General features: G+C 40.1%; 1 protein-coding gene across 2 annotated transcripts in view; it reads left to right on the top strand.

Moving 5' to 3' along the window:
• Positions 1 to 21992, top strand: part of SETX (senataxin) — a 47491-nt gene that overhangs the window by 18349 nt on the left and 7150 nt on the right. The window contains exons 9-23 of one of the 2 annotated variants that reach the window (XM_039506277.1): positions 139 to 4812; positions 5903 to 6005; positions 6767 to 6943; positions 9427 to 9656; positions 10223 to 10390; positions 11071 to 11227; positions 12088 to 12189; positions 12775 to 12890; positions 13873 to 13944; positions 14911 to 15060; positions 16322 to 16429; positions 17213 to 17400; positions 17813 to 17905; positions 20246 to 20410; positions 20959 to 21057. In XM_039506277.1, the coding sequence (XP_039362211.1) occupies positions 139 to 4812; positions 5903 to 6005; positions 6767 to 6943; positions 9427 to 9656; positions 10223 to 10390; positions 11071 to 11227; positions 12088 to 12189; positions 12775 to 12890; positions 13873 to 13944; positions 14911 to 15060; positions 16322 to 16429; positions 17213 to 17400; positions 17813 to 17905; positions 20246 to 20410; positions 20959 to 21057 (6602 nt within the window). Of the gene's footprint in view, positions 1 to 138; positions 4813 to 5902; positions 6006 to 6766; positions 6944 to 9426; positions 9657 to 10222; positions 10391 to 11070; positions 11228 to 12087; positions 12190 to 12774; positions 12891 to 13872; positions 13945 to 14910; positions 15061 to 16321; positions 16430 to 17098; positions 17401 to 17812; positions 17906 to 20245; positions 20411 to 20958; positions 21058 to 21992 lie in introns of those variants that run through there. The other variant, XM_039506278.1, reaches the window with a different exon arrangement.

Below are 21992 nucleotides of genomic sequence, written 5' to 3'. Positions count from 1 at the left end.
ATTATTTGTAGGGGTGGAAGCTAAAAGAAACTTTGACTGAGAATATTGTTTGGTAAGTAAAAGCAATCCAAATGAATAATAAGAATGAAATTGTGCAAAATACCTAATGAATAGTCAATTTGTCTTTTTCTATTTCAGGATACTGGATGGAAGACGGCCATTTGTCCAGATTATTGCCCCAACATGTATGAAGATATGCAGTCATTGGCTAATGTGCTTCAGTCTGATATTGGCCAAGATATGCGTGTCCATAATAGCACATTTCTATGGTTTATTCCTTTTGTTCAGTCCCTAATGGACCTCAAGGACTTGGGCGTGGCTTATATAGTAGAGGTCATTCACCATCTGTGCTCAGAAATCAAAGGCTTTCTCAGTGAAAGAGTCCAGCAATGTGACAAAGTTTCTGAATTTTTCATCCTGATCCTGGTGTCAGTTATTGAACTACACAGAAATAAGAAGTGCCTGCATTTGCTGTGGATTAGCTCTCAGGAATGGGTGGAAGCAGTAGTGAAATGTGCTAACCTTCCAACCATAGCATTTGTGCGCTGCTCTGAAAAAGCACCTGGAAACTGTCCTAAAGTTACATCAGCAATATCTTCACAGGCTTCTAACTCTGTACAGCATGCTTGCGTGCAGTTGATACGCAGCCTTCTTCGAGAAGGCTACCAGTTAGGGCAACAAACTGTTTGCAAGCCGTTTCTAGATAAACTCAATCTCCTTTTGCGAGGAAACTTACCTCTGGGTTGGCAGCTGAACAACCGGGAAACTCAGGAATTGCAAATGTGTTTAAAGCAGGTAATAAGAAGTATAAAGGACAGATCATCAAATGCTTCCATACCTGTGGAAAATAGTGTGATCTGTACAAATTTGCCCACCATTCCTATAAGGCAAGAGAAAGGGACAGCCAATGACAGGTGTCAGGTGACTATACAACACAGGGATAGCCTCAGTCCCCCATTTTCTTTAGCATCTGGGAACGATGAGGCTTGTCAAGAGAGTTCTTCCCCTAGAAGAAGAGGCATCGAGGAAGAGGAATATAGGCAAATGTCTTTTAACAACAGAAAATTATGTGTAACTGCAGAATGCCTTTTGACAGATATTAAAAAAGAACTTCATGATAGGTCATTTGAGGAATGTGAACATCCCGATAGCTCTGGAGCAACAGAAATACACAAGAATACGCATAAAAATGGAAACAACCACCAAGTGCAGGGGAACCAAAATAAGAATAACTCCTTACTTAAACAGTGCTTCAACACAAGTCCTCAAGTCTCGGATTTCAAAAGTCATGCTATATTGGAAAGAGACGAAACAGAAGTGAGGATGCCAGAGTGTCTGAGTGCTCAGTCTTGTTCCAGTTCTCATGAAGACACTCACAGCTCAAATGGAAAAGATGGAAGTGGCTCCTCTAATTCCTGTTCAAAGTTTAAGATGGATCCTAATAAAATCTCAAATTTGAGAACCCAGGTACAGAATGCTCATTGGGCCACAAAACTGCTACAGTTAATGAAGCAATCCACTTCAAATTCAGAAGTAGACCAACAACAGTCTCACTCTGAGTCTCTCTATATAAGTAAAGATGGCAGCAGAGATCAGGAAGTAAATATTTTGAGTGAAGGTGAAACTTCAGTTAACTTTAATACTTCAAATGGTTCTGAAAATAAACAGAACAGCATGAACAGTACTTTTCAAATCAAGCTGCTCTCTCTTAAGCAGGAATCAAATGATACCAAGGCAGATTATTCAGATACCTTTAAAAAAGAGGCTGGCTTGGAAGAAAGTGAAAGTGGTGATGAAGACGACAATATTCCACTTGCTACATTTAAACGTTATTTAAAGAAAAAGAGATCCCTTTTAAGAAGATCGAGTTCTTTGCCAAAGCCTTTACCGAATAAAGATCTTAACACAGAGATACCAGATCAAGGGCAGTCTAATTCTGGCAGTTTATGCCCAAAGACAGGTGACCTCAAAGATCAGAAAGTGAGGATGCGATGTACAGATGAAACTTCAGCAAATTTTAACATTCCATCTAGTTCTGAAAATGAAAGGGAGATACCTAGGAATGCTCCTCTAATCAGTCCGCTTTTGATTAAACACGAGTCAACTGACAGACTGTTAGATTTTTCAAGGTATTTTAAAGGAGAAGGTGATTCAGAGGAAGAAAGAAATAGTGAAGATAATGCAGCAATTGCATGTGATTTGGTAAAAAAGAAATCTGGAACTAGCCCATTAACAGACACTCAGATTGATAGAGACCTTGATAAATTATCCTTAGCTGCTTATGCCAAAGGTGTCAGTTTTCCTGTTGATTCAAGCCAAGAACGCTCAATACATCTGTATGACATTAAAAGGAAAGTAAAAGGTGCTGTTAAATCATCCACAAAGGGCCAAAGTAATGAGCCCTCTTCTGAAACAGATTGTCCCAACAATGAAGTCATTGTCATTTCAGATTCCTCTTCTGATGAGGAAAAGAAGTTGGATATTAAGAAACCAATAAAAAAAGAGGTGTGTGTATATCCAGAAAAACAACCTTTAACATCTAGCTATGTTTCTGATAGTGCAAACAAAAAAGAGCAATTGAAGACTCATAGCTCCCCGTTGCCATGTGAGGAACATAATTCTCAGTTTTTTGAGTTTGAAACTGAAGATGATGTCTTTTCAGTCTGGCAAGATTCTCAGATAAATGATGAGGAAGTGAATCAGGCACAGGAACAAGACTCAAACTTGACATCAACAAGCAACTGTACTTCAGATAGTTTTGAGTTGGCAGATCGTACAAATGACTGGGGTTATGATACAGATTACATCAGTGATGATATCATTGAAAAAGCAGAAGAGATTGTTGAAAGGCAGGTAGATTCTCTTTCTCATAAGAAAGTTAGTAAAACTGGCACAAAATCTGAGGCACCTTTTCAAGAGCCTGCTATCAAGGGAAATGCAACTGCTCAGTCTGAAAATTTTACTCACCCAGATGCTGTTGCTAAAGACCATGCCAAAAACACAGGCTTGATGGAACCCAGAGCATCTACATCTAGTGTATCATTAGCTTCAAAGTTGACTATTAAAAAAAGCACTTTAAGCCCAGGCAAAAGTTTAGCAAAATCCAAGATGGTAAGAACTGCCCTTAGAAGTCCCAGAAAAATGAGCCTTAAAACTGTACAAAACAAAAAACTTCCTCAAACTAGTTCTAGAAATACTGAGCCTTGCAGGTCAACCCCTGCTGTAGTTCCTCCAAAGAAAGTTCGCCAATGTCCTGAGGCAACTTCAACTGTGGTAAAACTTGGCCTAAAAAAGGCCCCTCGCAAAGCATTTGAGTTATCCCAGCGATCCTTAGATAGTGTGGCTGAATTGCGCAGCTATGGGAAAGCTGCTGGGGCCGTTCAGACTGCACGGAAACAAAAAACTAAATTAATTGCTCCACAGAATCTAGTTATAAAACATAATAGAAAAATGTTAGCCTGCCAAGATCTTCAGTTTTTAAGGCAGATAAGACCCACACAAGTGAGGAGAGGGAAAAATCAGATAGGAAGTTCTGAGGGCAGAAGTAAAAAAATAACTAAAAAGTCTGATCCAAAGCATCCTATACAACAGCCTGTGGCTTCTGATCCAGTATCTGCTGCAGGAACTAGTGAAAAACAAAAAGAGCGGATAGCTGAGCAGATATGCTATCCCTCAAGCAAGGATGGAAAAAAAATGAGAAAAAGCTGCTCATCTGAGAGAGAGGAAGTCCAAACCACACATATGGATAAAACAGTTCCACATGGTTCTAAGGAAGCTAACATGAAAATAGAAGAAAACAATATGGCAGGTCCTGCATTACAGATCGAATCATGTTTTTCTTCATCTTTAACTGGAGACTACAAAAATGAACCAGCAGAGAGAGAATATGTTGTCCCTCTGGTTTCCCCATCTACACCTCACTTTGAGGGGGCAACTTTGAAAGAAAGCAAGCCTAAATTAAATGAAAACAGTGATGAAGATGATTTATTTTTAACTCAGTCAGATCCTGTGGATATGGAAATGTGTTCACAGATGGAAAATATTGGAGATATTATAATGTCTAGTGAAAAAGAACCACTAGACACGGAAGTTGATGCTGCTGAAAGTCTGCTGCAGAATGAGCCCTTAGGTATTGTGAAGTGTAAGTACAAAGATTGTACAGAACAGGTGGAAAAGACAGTGGAGTACTGTAGTAAGCATTCTGCTACCAATGCTTCAGATCATCTCTTTATCAAGCCAGTTTTACCACCTCCTAAGCCTGAAAAACCTTCCACTACTAAAAATTTCAGCTCAAATAGCTCTTCACGGAGTGCCATCCTCACTAAGGATTTTGAAAATATTTCAAAGCACTCATTGTCATCAAAAGCCAAGGCAAAAGTAGTAAAATCCAATGTCTCCAAGACAGAGAATTCAAAAGCTGTATCAGCAGAGAACCAGATAATCAAGACCCCAAGTTTCAGCAGGAGTCTTCAGTCCCAGAGTTCCAGCAATGTTCTCCGGCCCCAGAACATGCAGGCAAACAGTACTTCACGTTTTCCCAACTGGTCTGCCTCAGGGGCTCATTCAGGGCAAGAAAGAAGTCTCCCTTCCTTTCCACAAGCAAATGCTCTTGTCACTCAACAGCGTGATCATAGTATTTTTGTTACCGAGGTCCTGAAATGGAACTATGAAATGTTTGTCAACTTCAGCCAGTTTGGACTTCCATATAATCTTCTTCAATCAATTATGGTCTCTGTTCCTGTCAAATTTCATGGATACAATGACTATTTTAATACATTTTTCCCCTTGATGATGCTAAATGCCTTTGAAACAGTAAGTAACTTACCTGCCTTTTTTATGAAACTGTTACCACTTTAAGTTTCTGTTTCCATCAAGCACAGAACATTTTAGGAAGAGCTAAAAAGTGCTACGTATCTGCTCATCTTAACTTCTGAAAATGTTATTGTGCCTTGATTTAAAAAAAAAAAATCTTAATGTTATTTGTAATCTCTGGAAAGGACAGGGTTAGAGGTTAAAATGTTATAGATTAATTTAGTGCTCAAAAAAATGATGGCCCATGAGCACTGTTGCCATACCCACTCCACTCCCATCCACTACAACTGAGCTCTTTCAGTGCACTTTAAAAAGGCCACCTGCAAAGGGAAAAATTGAGTTTATGCTCCTTTTTCTTCATAGTGTATAAAGAAGGCCTAAAAGGGAAAATTTCAATGTCTTTTTACAGTAAAAAGTCAGGTCTTGGCTGTTTTGTTTTCCAAAATATATTAAGAATGAATAGATCAGTCAGGCTTCTGACATCAAGAAACTTTACAAAAGAGATCCAATTGATATGGGAAATGATCTTATTTCAGACTGCTTAAAACTTTAAGCTCAGTGTAACAAAAAAAACTTGCTGGAAAAGTGTTCTGCTAAAAATGCAATATCCCTGCTCCTTCAATTAAGGAAGAGCTCTGTGTAAGCTTGAAAACTTGTCTCTTTCACCAACAAAAGTTAGTCCAATAAAAATTGACCTCACTCACCTTGTCCCTTCAGTTAGAGTCTGAGAGTGCTTTCAAGTCCCACCTCTGAATCCTCCAAAAAGTTCTCCAGCAGAAACAGGGCAGATAAGACTTGCCATTCCTGATATTTTGAAGGTAAAAACAAACAGAAAAATTATTTTTGGAGCGGACTGGTAAGAAAAACCTTTTCAGGCTTCTTTCTTTATTGTTTGCACAAATATTAAATGTTCCATTTTGAAGGTCACTTTATATCTTGACCTGCATCAGTACCATCTGTTTGACTTCATTTCTCCCAGTTCACTTGAGTACTGGTGCTCCTTGCTAGTCATGACAAATCATGGTGTAATTTTAGAACATGTAATTTATCCTTATGAAAAACATATAACTTCCACTTTTATTACACGCAGGTTGCACAGGAATGGATAGAAAACCAGAAAACAAGAGAGAAAAATAGTTGTCATTTGCACTTACAAAATTTCTGTGCTGACTTGAATCGAGCAGATTTTACAGGTGAGTATTTATGAAAACACCCAGTTTTCTGGGGAAATAGGCAAAAATACAATGAATTGAATTAATGAATTAAAACTGAGTGGTAGAAATAGGTGTAGGAGATACACAAATCTGAGTGCTCAAATTTGTGTTGTGGTTACAGGTCAAGTCTGAGGCCTAGTTACAAATACAGTGAGCTTGGTATAAATGCATAGACGGAAAGATACCTTATTGCCAATCTAGAGAAAACATTGTGCCAGTCAGATAGGGCACAACTATTACTCCTAATTATGTAGGAGCAGTTTGCATGTGACATCCAGAATGCCCAAATGTAGAAGACTTTTCCATTGTTTATTTGAAAAAGGTACAAAATATGTGTTGGTGAAAAGTACCCCTTGCAAGGAATTCATGCTTCAAAATTGCTCACTGTGCCAAGCTGTTTTCTAAATATTTTAATATATCTGATCTGACCCATTTAGAAATGTTTGATGACAAATTTCCTGGAAAAGGAGATGGGAATGAAATAGCTTTTTGGCTTATTTTGGTTTCATGTATCTGATCTGAGTTCAAGATTGGCAACCAGGAACTCTTGAGTTATAATCCTGTTTCTTGCATGGATTCCTTGGGCAGGTCACAGACTGTAAAGTCTGCATTTCTGTAACTTTTAACCATTTTAAAACTTAGATGCATATTTCAGAAATGCCTGCAATAAATGAATAATGTAGTGGTTACTCAAATACGGCTGGCTGTGCCCATTTTAATTTTTACATTGTTCCCGGTAGCATGCATTCGGGAAAGTGATTTGGCAAAACAGCTTCATCCAAAGGAGGATGACTTGGTATTTTTGGTGGTGCCTGAAAAACAAAACACCTTTGCAGAAGAAAGCGAGATGGAGAGCCGTCTAGTGTATCATGTTGGTTTTGTGACCCGCTTCTCCCGTGCATCACTCCGTGAAACGAGTAAGTAAAAGTCGTAGAGAGCAGTTATAGTATTAGTCCACTAGGATAGGAGCTGGTTCTTTTTGCATGATGACACCATATCCTTTTATTCCCTCCACAGTCATATTTCTCTAAATCCATTCTAATTGGTACATTTTTAACTTATTTTATTTGTATTTATTATTTCGTTTTCAGTGCTTGTCTCCAATGGCTAGCTTAGCAAGAGTTTCTGCAACAAATCTATCGTTTAATCATCTGACTATAGAATTGAGAACCCCTTTAATCTCCAAACAATGTGGCTTGTAAAGGTTATAACAGTGCTACTGTTAGTATTTGATCAGACCTTTCATATTTGTAGTTCCAAAATTAAAATGTTACCTTTATTTGGGCCTGTCCCTTAATTTAGACTTTCCAAAGTGTTGTTAATCAAGAATTAACAATTCATCTATAATCAATAACCAATTAATTACCAATAATAAAAAAATGGTGATTATGTTTAGTGAGAGGGGTTCTCTTGAGTCTGGGTTAGTTTAATAATAACAAACCTTGGATAAGTCAGCTTGATTGGATTTATTAATACTTAGTAAACACAGCACATACACTGAGAGAAATAGGTACTAACAGCGGTGACAGACCTTTCCCTATATTTCTCTGACAGCGTGCATTCAGTCTGCAGATAGTCTCTACTTCCTCCTGATTTCTAAGGGCAATTATTTTTACTCTTATCGTGTATCATTCTGGTCCTTATGTATTTCCTCTTTTTGGTACAAACTTCTTATTTTGGCTATTTCCAAGATTCCCCATAACATTGCAACTTTTGAACTGTCTCCACATCTGTTGGCTAGTCATTTTTTATGCCCGTTTTTTAGACATTTATTTATTTTGTGTCTTTCAGGTAGTACATTGATAAAATACCTCTGACAACCATTTTTAAACTATTCTAAGGGTAACTGCTCAGTAAAATTCCACTCTGTAAAGTTAGCTTCATCTTCCCTGTGAAACATCATGGGAGCCTTGCTCTCAGGCAAGCCTCAAAATCTTTCTTGGTCTAGCTGAAGTGTCAAAACCTTTTACGGGTACCATCTTTTTCTATTTTAAAAAATTTATGGAGACCCCAGGAATCAAATCCTTACTCAGCAAAAGTGGGCCATATAATTAAGTGGTGATTTCCCTATCTCTTTTGAAACTCTGTTTATGGTTTTTATATTCCCCCTACCTCAAGGTCATGTGTTGCTTCTACCCTGATTAAAAATAGGACTCCCTTTATAACACCCAACACTGTTTCTTAGCTGACTGAAAAGGTTTCTGATTAGTTATGTTATACGCTTATTTCCCACACAAGTTGAATGTACTTCTGTTACAGCACTTACTCCTGGGAAGTGCTAATCCTCGTGTGCCTCCCGTGTAGCTGACCTAGACATTGTTTCTTGGACCTAGTTGTAAGTCTCTTCAGTGTGCCGGGTGGTAAACTAGAAGTGGAGATCTGCTGTAATGGGTGTATAACACTTTTATATAAAGTTGGTGTAGCAGGACGCACACTCACCGGTGAAGTGCCTCCTGCTGGTCGTCCGGGAATTAGCTCATCCATCTCAGGAGCACCCTCCTCTGGCCGATTTCTCAACCTGTTACCTGCCCTGTTGTATCTACCACCTCTGGCCCGGTGTCCCTTCCGGACCCTGGTGCCCCTTACCTTGGGGTGCTGCCCCACAGCAGTGCCTCTACACTCTGGTTCTCCCCTCCCAGGGGAACCTCAACCCCCTAGACCCACCTTGCCTCAGTGGCTACTGCCAGTCGTCATCTGACCCCTTATCTCAAGGGCAAACTGCAGTCTGAAATGGCCACTCATCACTGGCAAGGGGGTTGGACCTGCTGCCTTTTTTTGGCCTGGCTACCTCCCTGCAGCCCTAGTATCTCCTCAGGCTTTTGCTGCAATGCCTCAGCCTGGGAGGTTGCCAGGCCATAGCTCCCCAGTTCAGCCTGCCCTTTCCCAGTACTGCTCTGTCCAAGGTACCCCTGCTTGCTCTCCTAGGCAACCTGGTTCTCTCTGCTCCCCAGCTGGAGCGAGAGTCTCTGTCACTCTCCCAGCCTGCCCTTTTATCAGGGCCAGCTGTCCCCTAATGGGTGCAACCACACCTGTGGCTGATTACTCAACCAGCCTCCTCTGGCGGCTTTTAACCCCTTTCTGACTGGAGCGGGGTGACCGCCCCACTACAGTTGGTTAAAGTCTTGGTATTCTGTCCAAGTAAAGATCGACGGTCAATAAGTGCTGTGTGTACTCTTTGGGCTCTGTCCTGTAAGATGCTGAGCGTCCTAACAGTTTCAGCTGGAAGATGTTCAACATCTCCCAGAATCCGGCTGCAGTGCACTAAGATGTGTTGGAGTGAAGAGTTGCAGGAGTAGTTAAATTGGTATTTGAAAAGAAATGTAACCATCAAACTTGAAACGTTAATGTGAGAAGAATAAAATGTCTGGTTGCTTTACCATGATGCTCTTTCTTTTAACAGGGCAAAATGAGCAGCATGTTGTCTGTCACCTTTCCGTCCAAACTCGAGGCAATTTGTCATACTACATAAACCAGCCAGCGAAATGTGTAGTGGTCAGCTCTCTAGTGACTACACGACGAAGGTTCAAAGGTCTGCTACTGTTGAGCAGGAGTCCTCTGGCTAAACCCATCATAAATCCAAGTTACACTGACTTCTGTCCCAGGGATTTGAACGTAACTTCCGAGAGCACTGTAAGTCCTGTAACTAAGTAGTAAATGGTGGTGAGGGCTGGCAAGTGAGCATTTTCTTATCTTATTTTACCAATTTTGCTAAATTATTAGAAAAGCCATCCGAGTACTTAGGTGCTTACTGAATGTCGTATTGGGCAGGTGATCCAGATTCAAAAGCATCTTTGAGTCTCAAACTGGATGCCAGCTTGTTGGAGTTGAACTGTGTGTCTATATAAGGGGCTGAACATATGTTCAGATGCCACTTTTTTTTGTTTTGATTTATGGCACTGTATTGATATCTGTTTTAATCAAGAAGCACTCCCCTGCCTGCTGTTTGGTGGAGAAATATCTGCTTAGGAGTTGAGGAGGTGATGTTAGAAAGGTAAAACCAAAGGAAGGCATGGGAGACCTAATATCCTCTCAGTAGCAGCCTTCAGGTCAGGTATGCTGTGCAGAGAGAAAACTGTCTCAGAAGTGTGTGCACTCTATAAGCTCTCCAGACTGAGGGCATGACAAGAAATAAACTGAAAGCACAGAAACTTTTATTGATGACTTCAGTTAATAGAACATTCTTTTTTTCCCTGTAGACTTCCTACATGAGAGACTACAATGCAGATCAGAAGAAGGCTATTGAAACTGCTTATGCTATGGTGAAGGAGCATCCAAGACTTCCCAGAATCTGCCTGATCCATGGGCCACCTGGGACAGGGAAATCAAAAACTATTGTTGGACTCCTGTACCGTATTCTGACAGAGGTAGGTGAATATGGTTACATATTCCATCAGGCATTCCACCTTTGCTCACCCAAGAGAAGCAGTGAAATGAAGTAGTTGGCGACATGAACTAAATGTAATTATTCTTAAAGTATTTATCGTAGTAACTACTAGGGAATATAACTCATTCACTTTTATTTGTTTGGTACTGAATAAGAGGCTGTGAATTTCATTGTATACTAACTGTGACTCCGGTATTGAAACACCGCACACGTTTTGGAAAATAAATTTATTAATTCCAGCAGTGCTTGAAAAACAAAATGCATAATACTACTTTGCCTAGCTGTTGCATAGTAAGCAAGGTAAGAAACCTGAGTCATCTATCACACTTAAATTAAAAATCTTAATCTTTTTTTGACCACTTCTAATACAGAAAACTGGAACTTGAAACATCACACCTATTAAGTTGTCATGTTAACCCCCTATACATTAGCCAAATGTATCTCCATTAAATAGACTTAATGCCAATACAGGTACTTTCCAGTTCAAGCAGAAGTCATTGCTACTCACTGTTAAGCTTGGGTGGTTCCCTGAGAGAGGTCCCAGTAAAGCAGCCTTCCAGATTAAGCATATCCTGTTTGATAGGAGTGTACTGTCTAACGTTTGAAATCAACCATCTGGACTAGACTGGTGGTTTTAATGTCTTGTTTATTAACCTGCAGAGGTCTGGGAATGAGAATCGAGCTCAAAACTTGAATGCCAAGATCAAGCGAAACCGTATTCTGGTTTGTGCACCATCCAATGCTGCTGTTGATGAACTCATGAAAAAGATAATCCTGGAATTCAAAGAAAAATGCCAAGACAGAAGAAATCCTTTGGGTATGAAAGTTTTATTTCTATATATAAAATGGGTAACATTGAAGGAGAAAAAAGAACTATTTAACCAGGATGCAATTGCTTCATATCATCACTTATTCATAAAACATGTGTACAATTACAGTGCTATACAGATAAGAGTAAGATACGTTCTCCCCACAGAAGAACATAATCAGTATGACCTCACGCTCCCTATTGATTGCTTTCATATGTTTCTCTAAAATGTGCATGGTATACCTTGTTTGTCAGTTACTATATTACTTTAATAGCAAGCCTTTACAAATTTGCAGTTTGAAATCACTGTCACTGACCCTTTTCCTCTTTTTGTGTTAAAGTATTAATACACTTCTTTCTCAATATGGCTCAAAGGCTTGGATGGAAGACTTCCATCTTTATACTGAAATTATTGGAATTTCCAGCTCTTATAAGCTTAAGTTGCCATTAAAGGTCAGGGTAAAATGCTTTTGCAATGTATTCTGGAGTCAGTTCATTTTGTGGTTCTATTTTCTCACTGTTTGTGTTTATGTGAAACAGTCAATGTCTAAGCAAAGGGAGGGATTGCTCTCTATTTTGGTGGGTCAGTGTGTGGAGCAGTGAATTACTAGTGAGGAATATTCCCCACTATAAGGGCAAAATACTGCTGTCAGAACTGCATGCACTGTTTTTTAAACATGGCTTCACTGAAGCTCTCAAGGATTCTTCCATATAGCTGATGTTAACTCCATATTCATGTGCCTGCATTTCTGACTGTGATCTCATGGAAATATTGTAGATAATGAAGTCTAGCATATATCAGATAATGAAGTCTAGCACAGCTAGCGCCTATCTTGAATCTATAATCTGAAACTGTGGTTTATATACAGGAAATTGTGGAGATATAAACTTAGTGCGACTAGGTCCAGAAAAGTCAATAAGCATTGATGTCCTGAGATTCAGCCTGGACAGCCAAGTTAGCCACAGAATGAGTAAGTAACATGCAAAAAAGACAACTTCAATTTCCTTTATAAGAATATGGTCTTGAGGCTGGTTATGCTATGTGCTCAGTTCCACTGAACACAAAGGAGAAGCGTTGCGAAGGTGAGTATTTATAGAACAGCCTGTATTATGCCACAGTGCTGTTATAAGGAACTTGTTTTCTCTAAGGACCTAAAAAGGGGGACACTGTCAATATAAATTTGGCCTAAAACTTAAATTTTGTATTTAAAAAAAAAAAAAGTCAACAGCTTTTTATAAGGCCAATAAGTATTTCCCACAAATAAAAATCTACTGAGGATGTTTGTATTTAAACAAACCCTTCTGTAGCATTTGAAATCTAGACACTGTGGCATTTAAAAACCTGACTAATACATAGAAAGGATACTAACTTAATTGATTTTTGTTGTCCAAGGTGAGAAATGCAGGAAGTAAAAGGAGTATAAATAATGACAAGTAAACTGAGTGCCAGTCCAGGCATTCTTAATAATCTAAGGTGGTGCTAGTGATAGACCCATTTTATTTTTAAAAACTAACATTTAAATTTCTCCTTTAATTTCCTCATTTTATTTTCATAGACCGGGGACAACCTGGCCGAGACCAGGATATTCACAGGAAAAAGGAAGCCCTGGATCGCCAGCTGGACAGTCTGTCTCTGCAGCGTGCCATGGATAGATGTGATAAGAGGCAGCAGGTAGTTTAATTTTGCTTTATAGTTTTTTTTCATACATCTTCATTTCAGTGGAGGCTTAATCCACAAGAGTTCTTCTTTCTAAACCTAATATACCTTTCTCAATTATGATGGAAGCAACGTTTTCTTTCATCCCTCCAACCACATGGCACTTGTTGACCAATACTGTTAAAATAAGCCAGGAACTAATAGCCTTCCACCACAGAGGCATTTGTCGCTGTCATTAAGCTGTGTCAAAGTTCTAGATAAGGTAATATACAGACCTGGAACTCTCTAAGGCAGTTTGCAGGATCCTTCATTTACTTAGTGGTCAGCTAGAGAGAATAGTCCTTTCTAGCTAACTGTAATTGGCACTTAAAACTTTCATGGATTCATTTTCATGTGTGTTTTAAAGCTTAGATTTTTTCACCTTTAACCCTGAAATTGGATACATATCGAGCAGTGTTGTTATGCTAAACAATCAGTTCCACCTTTTATTTAGCTGTGACACTGGTTAACTTTCCCAGACTTGAAGAAGAGCTGTGTGTAAGCTCGGAATCTTGTCTCTCTCACCACCAGAAACTGGTCCAATGAAAGATATTACCTTACCCACCTTGTCTCTTTACATATCAAGCAGTCAGACAAGAAACATTTTTGTGACTGTTTGTTACACTTTACTTCACTTATAAGTCTCCCATCAATTTTTGCTTTAAACACTTGGCATACCTGCATGTTGCAGCTACTTGACAGTAAATTACAATGCTTAGCTTCTTGGAGACAAGCCAGTGTACTGTGTTTAGGAATCTAAATATCTTACGTTGTAGACAGCTCACAATTGTGTATCTTTTCTAAGAAACTGTGGTTTGCGTATACAGGTACACTTAGATATTAAAAGGCTGTAAGTTGAACATGTTTAGATGTATAGAAAACCTTGAGGCCATAGAAGAACAAAGGAAATGTGCATTGTTAATTACTCTTGATATTCCAGTTCATATCTTTCTTTCAGAGTCAAAAGTTAGATGAGGAAATTGCCCGACTTTCAAAGGAGCGGCAACAACTCACTTCTCAACTGAGACAGGTAGGAATCGTTCCTCAGGGCAACGCTTTAAAACAGACTTAATTTGTATAGATACATCATCTTTTACAAAAGAGATGGTTCTTGATTTTGAGGTTGCTGGGAGGATTTAAAAGTAACTAAAGAAAACTTGAGTGAAAATTCAGGTACATTCTGCTGGCAGGGTTTTATAAAGAAACAGATGGGAAATATGTTAAAAATATATCATTAGTTTAGGGTGAATTTGAAATAATGAACAATCTACCCACTTGAGCATTGTTAGGAGCAACAGACTATAGGGAGACATCTATTATATATGAACTTTTTCCCTCAGGACTCCTTCCCTTCACCATCCTGCTCCTAAACATCTGGTTGAAATACCCTTAAATGTTTTTAAGCAAGTCAGCACACAGGAATTGGGGGAATTACTTGGTTTATGGAGAATGATGGGGCTATGTAAAGTAATTTGATATGCTCTTAGAGGTGGAAACACACTCTGATGCGGAGCTTTTTTACAAAAAGCAGAAAATAGGGCCTAACTACAGGCAGCTATCCAAGGCATCATGAAAGCTTGATCTGTAACAGATATAGACTGTCTGTGACTCCCTACTTTGTCCTAAGGAGTTAAGGAATGTGGTGATGGCGAACTAATTTTATTACAACATACAGACATAAAAGTACATTTCCGATGAAGTTTACATCCTGTATAGCAATGTCTTGTAAACTACATAGAGAGATTGTTGTGTTTGGGAGTTAGTGAGAGTAAAACCTTAGTCAGGCAGATTTAAAATATTTGTTTCATGTTCAGTTTCTTTTGGTATGAGCTAATATTCCTTCAAAGGAGCTGACTTCAGCGTAACCATATGTTTAGCTGTTTGAATTGGCCAAACTGGTAGATGCTGTTATCACAAGTCAAAATAGATGATTAAGAAAACTTTAACTCTGCCTAAAAGAAGCACGATATTAAGAGTCCTGCCCTTGTACTCAAAGGTCGGAGGGCGCCCTCAGGAAGTGCAGGCTAGCATCATCTTGGAGTCCCACATCATCTGTTGCACATTGAGCACAAGCGGAGGCTTTCTGCTGGAGTCTGCTTTTCGCCGGCAAGGACTTGACCCTTTCAGCTGTGTCATTGTGGATGAGGTCAGCAAAGCTTATTAGTAACTATAATCAGTTTAGTATTGATGGCAACAGCTACAGCATGATATTTGGAAGGATGGGGAAACATCCATTATAAACTAACGTTTTTTTTTTTGTTGCAGTCTTTCCTCAACACTGTTTTGTGGCTTCTGGTGATAAGCTCTCCTCAGTGCCAGAGCCAGACCATAATCCCCAAACTACCTTCTCTTCTGCGTACATCAGAAGGATGATAAGGCTACACACACTGTTTCTCAGCCAGTGGCCTGAGGCCTTTGTAAATAGGTCTTTTTTGTCCTAGTTATAAATAGCAACCATCTGAGTCCATGTTCTACCACTTAGCAACATCTGGGAGATCCCAGACCCGTGAAAGGCGAGAACAGTGTCAAAGTTCATTACTTCTATCATGTAGCTGTTATTTAGGTGGGAGATTAATTTGAAGTAATCTAAACCATTGGTTTTCAAACTATGGGGTGTGCCGCTGTGTGGGGGCACAATGACCTGACTGGTTCTGAATTTTGTCTTGTTTCTTCAAAACATTCCTCTCACTAGCTGAGTCTCGTGGTTCACCTGCTGCCGTGAGATTCTAAGAGCAATGAGGAGGGGAGGACTAAAAGTGTGGCCCCTCCCTTTGTAGGAGATTGGGGGGGGGAGGGGGCGCGGAGCATTCCATCTCGCTCACCTCTCTGGAGGCTGAAGTGCATGTGCCCCCTTGGGAGGTAGTTCCTGCCTGTACAAGCCCATGCACGTGTGCTTGGGATTGCACCAGAGCCAAAGGAGCCTGTAGCCTGTGAGTGATTTGGGGAGTCCCGGTATGGGGACCTGGCTTCCTGCATATCCCAGGAAGGGGATGCTCGTGGGCCAGGGAGCAGCAAGTTGCCCTGGCCAGGATGGCTTCCCAAACTACAGACATCCGCAGAAATACTGTTCCTTAGAAAGAGAAGGGTGCACATGGGACATGAATCTCTGAAGGTGAGCACAGCAAAAAAAAAAAAAAAAAAGTGTTGTTGGAAACTTTCCAGATTGATGGTTTATAAATGTATCTATTTTAGAGAGCATGTAATTTCATATTGAGAGCAATTTATTTTGGTTTTCTTCACTCAGATTTTTTTAAGCAAAGCAATTTTCCTTTTTTTTTTTTAACTTCGAAAAATGAATGTGTCTGAGTTGGGTTATTCTGGGTACATTACAGGAAATGTAATTCTTATGTTTCCTCTTTTTGGCTTACAACTCCTACTTCATTTGTTCCTGCTTGTGTATATGAAAGGCGGGACAGTCATGTGAGGTTGAAACTCTAATTCCACTGACTCATCGCTGTAGTAAACTTGTCCTTGTTGGGGATCCCAAGCAGCTCCCTCCTACTGTAATATCTATGGTAAGCGGATTTTATTTGTACCCTTTGGTAATGGAGTTGTGTAATGGAAATAGTGAAAGGACAACAACGTCGAGTAGCACAGACTGTATAAAAGTATGTAATCAAGGCTAGATGGGACAATTTGAACATATAAAATATAAGGGGGAAAAGGATGGTCCATTGGTCAGGGCTCTAGCCTGGGGCTCAGGTGATGAGGTTCAATGCCCTTCTGTGCAACAGACTTCCTGTGTGATGCTGGTCAAGTAAGTACTTAGGGTATGTGTTCACTGCAGCTGGGAGTGAGCCTCCCGGCACAGGTAGACAGACTCACCCTAGTGGGGCTCACGCTTGCTTGCTAAAAATAGCAGTGTGGACATTTTGGCTTGGGCTCTATATTCCTATTTGTATGAGCCAAGAAAGGAGAGACATTAAATGTAATTCATACAGCACATGGCTTTCTTTACACCTGAAACTGCATGTTGGAAAAATTTTCTTATTGGATAGATTTGAAAAAATGAGATTATATTTCTTATTAAAGATCCACTAACTATAAAGCTGCTGACTCTGATTAATGCCTGTAAAATTCTGCTGAAATGAAGTTGCAGACTTACTGACAAATATAAACTGTGAAAACTAAAATACAAATATCTGTCACACTGTCAAACTCAACGTCTTGTTGGTGAGTTAAAGGTGTGAAAACAGATGTACAAAGCTGCAAGTTTAAGCCCATATTGGATTTCTTATGGTGAAGTTTAAGATGCACCTAACTCCCCAAACGTCAATCCTGTGTCTTGCCTCTGGCAGAAAGCTCAAGAGTATGGCTATGATCAGTCTATGATGGCTCGCCTGCACAAACACCTGGAGGAACAGATGCAGCAGAGTGTTATAGGGAAGCTGCCAGTTGTGCAGCTGACTATACAATATAGGATGCATCCTGACATCTGCCTCTTCCCATCCAATTACATTTATGGCAGGACATTAAAGACTGACAGGTGGGTTGCATTCCGTGCGTTTTGGTAGTAAGGGGTATTCCAGCAAAAACTAAACAGCACTTAGTTATTTCCACACAAATCAGTCAGTGTACTCCTTTGCCCCTAGGATTTCTTTCCAAAAGAGGGAAACAGATGTTTGCATAACTGGTGTGGAAACTCCTATACCCTTCTTCCAGCTGTTGTCATGGGATCATGAATTAACTAGATCATAATCTCAAAGACTGGGCTAAATTTCTATCACCAAGAGCTCAGTTTCTTGCCTACATTGCCATACATTGATGGCATAAGGAATTATGGAATCTAGAAGAGAAGCTGAAAGTCTCTTGCATTTTTTTACCTTTACTAGATAAAGGATGTATCAATTCTCAGAACTCTTGATGGTTGCAATGGTGATAATTACAATTATTTACAGAGCAACAGAAGAGAACAGATGTTCTTCAGATTGGCTATTCCAGCCATACCTGGTCTTTGATGTAGCAGATGGCCACGAAAAACGGGATAATGAGTAAGTTCTTCATTCTCCTCTCCACCAAAATCTAAATCTGCTGGTATAATTAACTGCAGAATAATTTTTCACACATGGAACGTAGCCAAAGCTCCATTCTGAACTAAAGACCTGATGTTGACATTCAGCAGAGGGAGAACATTGTTTCTCAGGGCATGAGTTTGGCATTTCTCTGATGTAAATACTATCTTGCCTTTATAAAGGCTTGGGTGTAAGTGATTGTATATCTGAGTAGAGTCAGGGCTATCCTTCCTGATGTGGTTATCTTGTAATGAACCAGAGACCCTGTGAACAGCCTGTTTACTACCTGGAATGAGTGTCATTAACTTTGTCAGGTGTTTTTTTCTTTGTAACTCTTTTCGTGTCCAGTTTGGGACCCACTTTCCTTTCTGTGGGTGCAGGGTAGTCTTTCACAAGTCTTTTAAATGTAGTGTTGTTGTTAATCAAGGTCACCTGCCCTTTCTCCTTCCCTCTGCTAGTTCCCAGGGCTTTCCATGGCTGTCCAAGGTCAATCCATGGTTACCTTTGAATGGCTCCAGTTGCTCCCACTTAGTTTGCGAGGGAGTTGCAAATGATTCTCTGATTAATTCTCCTAGCTGTGCTCAACCCAGACCTTTAGACTTCTCCACATAAAGTTTGCTGACACTTAGCTCTTCCACCGTGGTTTGTGCTGAATCTGTCTGAATATGGTTCAAAGCGCTATTGTCACAAATACTTAATTCCAGACAGGGAGTGGTAGTGTCAGACTGTCAGATGGCTCTGCTACATTGGTTGAGGAAACAACGTTAAAAGAGAAATCCCAACCCACTTTCAGTTTAAAGTCCTGCTGTCTTCTAAATAAAAAAGCACAAAATGCATGTAGCACTGACTGTTTGGACTTAACTCTGTGTCTTGCTCCTCATGCTTTCTTCATTCCAGTATTCAAACTGGTATGTCAACTGTTTTGTATCATTCTCAGAGAACAAACTCAGAACTGGTAGGTAAGGTCCCATGTGAAGAAAATCTATGGGGAAAAGAATTCAGGAGAGCTGGCAGTTTCTCAGGGAGACAATATTGAAGACACAATGACCAACTATCTCAGTATGAAGGGAAGATAGAACAAATAGTATGGCTCCATCAGGAGCTCTTTAATGACCTGAAAATAAAAAAGGAATCTTACAAAATACTTGACTTTGGAAGGAAAAATCAAATGCACAACTAAAAAATGGGGAGTAATCGGCTAGGTGGTAGTACTGCTGGAAAACATCTGGGAGCGTTAATGAATCAAAAATTGAATGAGAGTCAACAGTGTGGTGCAGCTGCAAAAAAGGGCAATATCATTCTGCAGTGTATTAACAGAAATGTTATTTGTAAGGCATAGGTGGTAATTATCCTATTCTGCTTGACCCTGGTGAGGCCTCAGCTGGAGTACTGTGTCCAATTCTGGTCTTTCTCCAATTTGTCCAAATCTTTCCAAAAATGGAGAGTCCAGAGGGGAGCAACTAAAATTATATAAGGTTTAGAAAAACTGACCTCTGAGGAAAGGTTACAAAAACTGGATGTGTTTAGTCTTGAGAAAAGGTGACTGAGGGGGGGATCTGGTAAGTCTTCAGATATGTTAAGGGCTGTTATAAAGAGGACAGTGATCAATTGTTCTCCATGTCCAGTGGAGGTAGGACAAGAAGTAGTGGGCTTAATCTGCAGCAAGGGAAAAGTAGATTAGATATTAGGGAAAACTTTCTGACTACAAGGGTATTTACATTGGAATAGGCTTGCAAGGGAGGCTGTGGAATCCCCATCATTGGAGGTTTTTAAAAACAGGTTGGACAAACTCCTGTCAGGTTGGTCTAGGTATACTTGGTCCTGCCACAGTGCAGGGGGCTGGACTTGTTCATTTCTCGAGGCTCCTTCCAGTCCTACATTGCGATGCATGGGCGTAAATATAAATAAGTGTTCATTTTGTGACAGTGTGGAATTTAATGCCGTGTCCCACCAGCTGCCAGCTCACACTGCTAACTAGCACCGTTTCTCCAGGCCTCTATGACCTCACTGACTTGCTGCTCCATGCTGAATACTAAGGTTCTGCTTGTCACAAGACACACACTTGCTCCCCTCCTCTATAACTTCCCCAGACATCAGAGCTCCCATGGGACTGATAACAGAGCCTTTCACAGGAGATCTTCCCCACTGGTGTATGTCAACCCTACCTTGGTGGTTGCTTGTAAGTGCTTTGCAGCCTCTTTCATCCAGAGCTCTCAAAAGGATAAAGCATGAAGAGGCACAGTAAAATGAGCTGTGCTAAAGTAGTGAGTTTAACAATATATAAATGGTTTTGACATTGGTTTTCTTCCTCTTGTTCAGCTCTTTTGCTAATCCCCAGGAAGTGAAGCTGGTGATGGAAATAATGAAATTGATTAAAGAAAAAAAGAATGATATTGGTTTTCGTCGCATAGGAATAATCACCCCTTACAGTGCACAGAAAAAGATGATTCAACAAGAGCTGGACAGAGAGTTTGGAAGGGGCAGGTAAAAATACCCTACATGTTCTAATGGGGACTAAATCCTCTGGATGGACTCCTTTTGCTTTTCCTCTGTCAAATATTGCAGTAGGGTAGAAACTGTAATAGTAAAAAAATTGTGTGCTGAGAAAAAGTACTGACAATTGGCTGCAACTAGTTAAGCTATTACAAGCACAGAGCAGCATTCAAAGCCTTTTCTCTTAATAGTGATAGTGAGGTCCTTGGGTACCATTCTCTAGTTTGTATCTCTTTGTGATCTGATTTATACAGCCGTTCAGAACAAAGCTGATTAACGAGCACACTTCCAATGATTCCTGAACTACAGTGAACCTGAACAATATTCTGGCATAATCTTGGCATCTGAAAAAGAAAGTGAATGTTTTCACAAAGGAGGGTCATGCACTGTATTTTTTTTGTTAGAAATAGTTTAATTTACAGCATGGATTATTGTAAGACGTTAACCTTTCATAAAGGTGCTTAGGTTATTGGGATAAGCACTTGGTTAAAATCGAAAGATGAAAATTATAAACAGCTCAAAATTCCTCTCTCTCCTAGAGCGGGGGAAGTAGACACAGTTGACGGGTTCCAGGGTCGACAGAAAGACTGCATTCTTGTGACGTGTGTAAGAGCGAACAGCACACAAGGGTCAATTGGGTATGTCTTGCCTTTTTTTTTTTTTTTTTTAAAAAGGGCGGGGGGGCAGAGTTGGAGACTAGAAGTCTGCACACACCTAGAGAGACTTTACTGACTTGTGGTCTCTGCAGAATGTCAGTAAGAGAACATCAGAGAGATAATATCTGTCTGGTGTTTTTCATCTCTGCCAGCCAAATTAAGCATCCTAATGGTCAGTTCACCCTCACCCCACCCCACTGATCTCCTAAAAGTGGTCTGGGCAGGAGGTGCTATAGAAATACCTAACTCTTATGTAATTCTTTTCTTCAGTAGATTTCCAAGCACTTCACAATCTTTAATGTATTTCTTCTCTCAGCATCCCTGTGAGGTAGGGCAGTGTTATCCTCATTGTAGAGCCAGAAACTGAAGCACAGCGAGGCTAAGTGATTTGTCCAGGGTCTCACACAGAGTCTGTAATGGAGCAGGGAAGTAAACCTGAGACTCCCAGTGCAAAGTACTAGCTGAAAGTGCTCTAACAGACTGTTAACATGTATCAGCAAGGGTGTATGTGGACAGACCGCGGCAGGCTGGTGTGGTGTAGATTCACACCCCAGCTTGCTGCAGTCTAATTGTTCATGTAGACAAGCACTAAGTATTAATCACTGTGGTCTCTTCAAACCAAGGTGTTCATGGCAAGGTGTTATGGGAAATTTCCACCACTGCTGCCTGTGCTATAGATAATTTTGTACTGAGCAGAGGGGCTTTGATCTCCAGGGTAACCAGTCCAGCGGTGAATTCACTGAAAAGGTGACCTGCAAAGGGAGAAAACCCCTGTCCAAGAAGTGACACTGAAAGGATATTGTAATTGGGAGAGAAGGGACCCATTTAGATTTTTTACCTTAAAACTATCAGGAATATTAAGTTGTGCCTTCTCTTTTTTTTTTGCTGGAGAACTGTGGCGTGTCTACACTAGGGAA

Source organism: Mauremys reevesii, linkage group 19, assembly GCF_016161935.1.
Source record: "Mauremys reevesii isolate NIE-2019 linkage group 19, ASM1616193v1, whole genome shotgun sequence".
NCBI classification, from domain to species: domain Eukaryota; kingdom Metazoa; phylum Chordata; order Testudines; family Geoemydidae; genus Mauremys; species Mauremys reevesii.
Note: the sequence above shows the minus strand (reverse complement) of the source record. Positions and strands in the feature narration are given on the sequence as shown.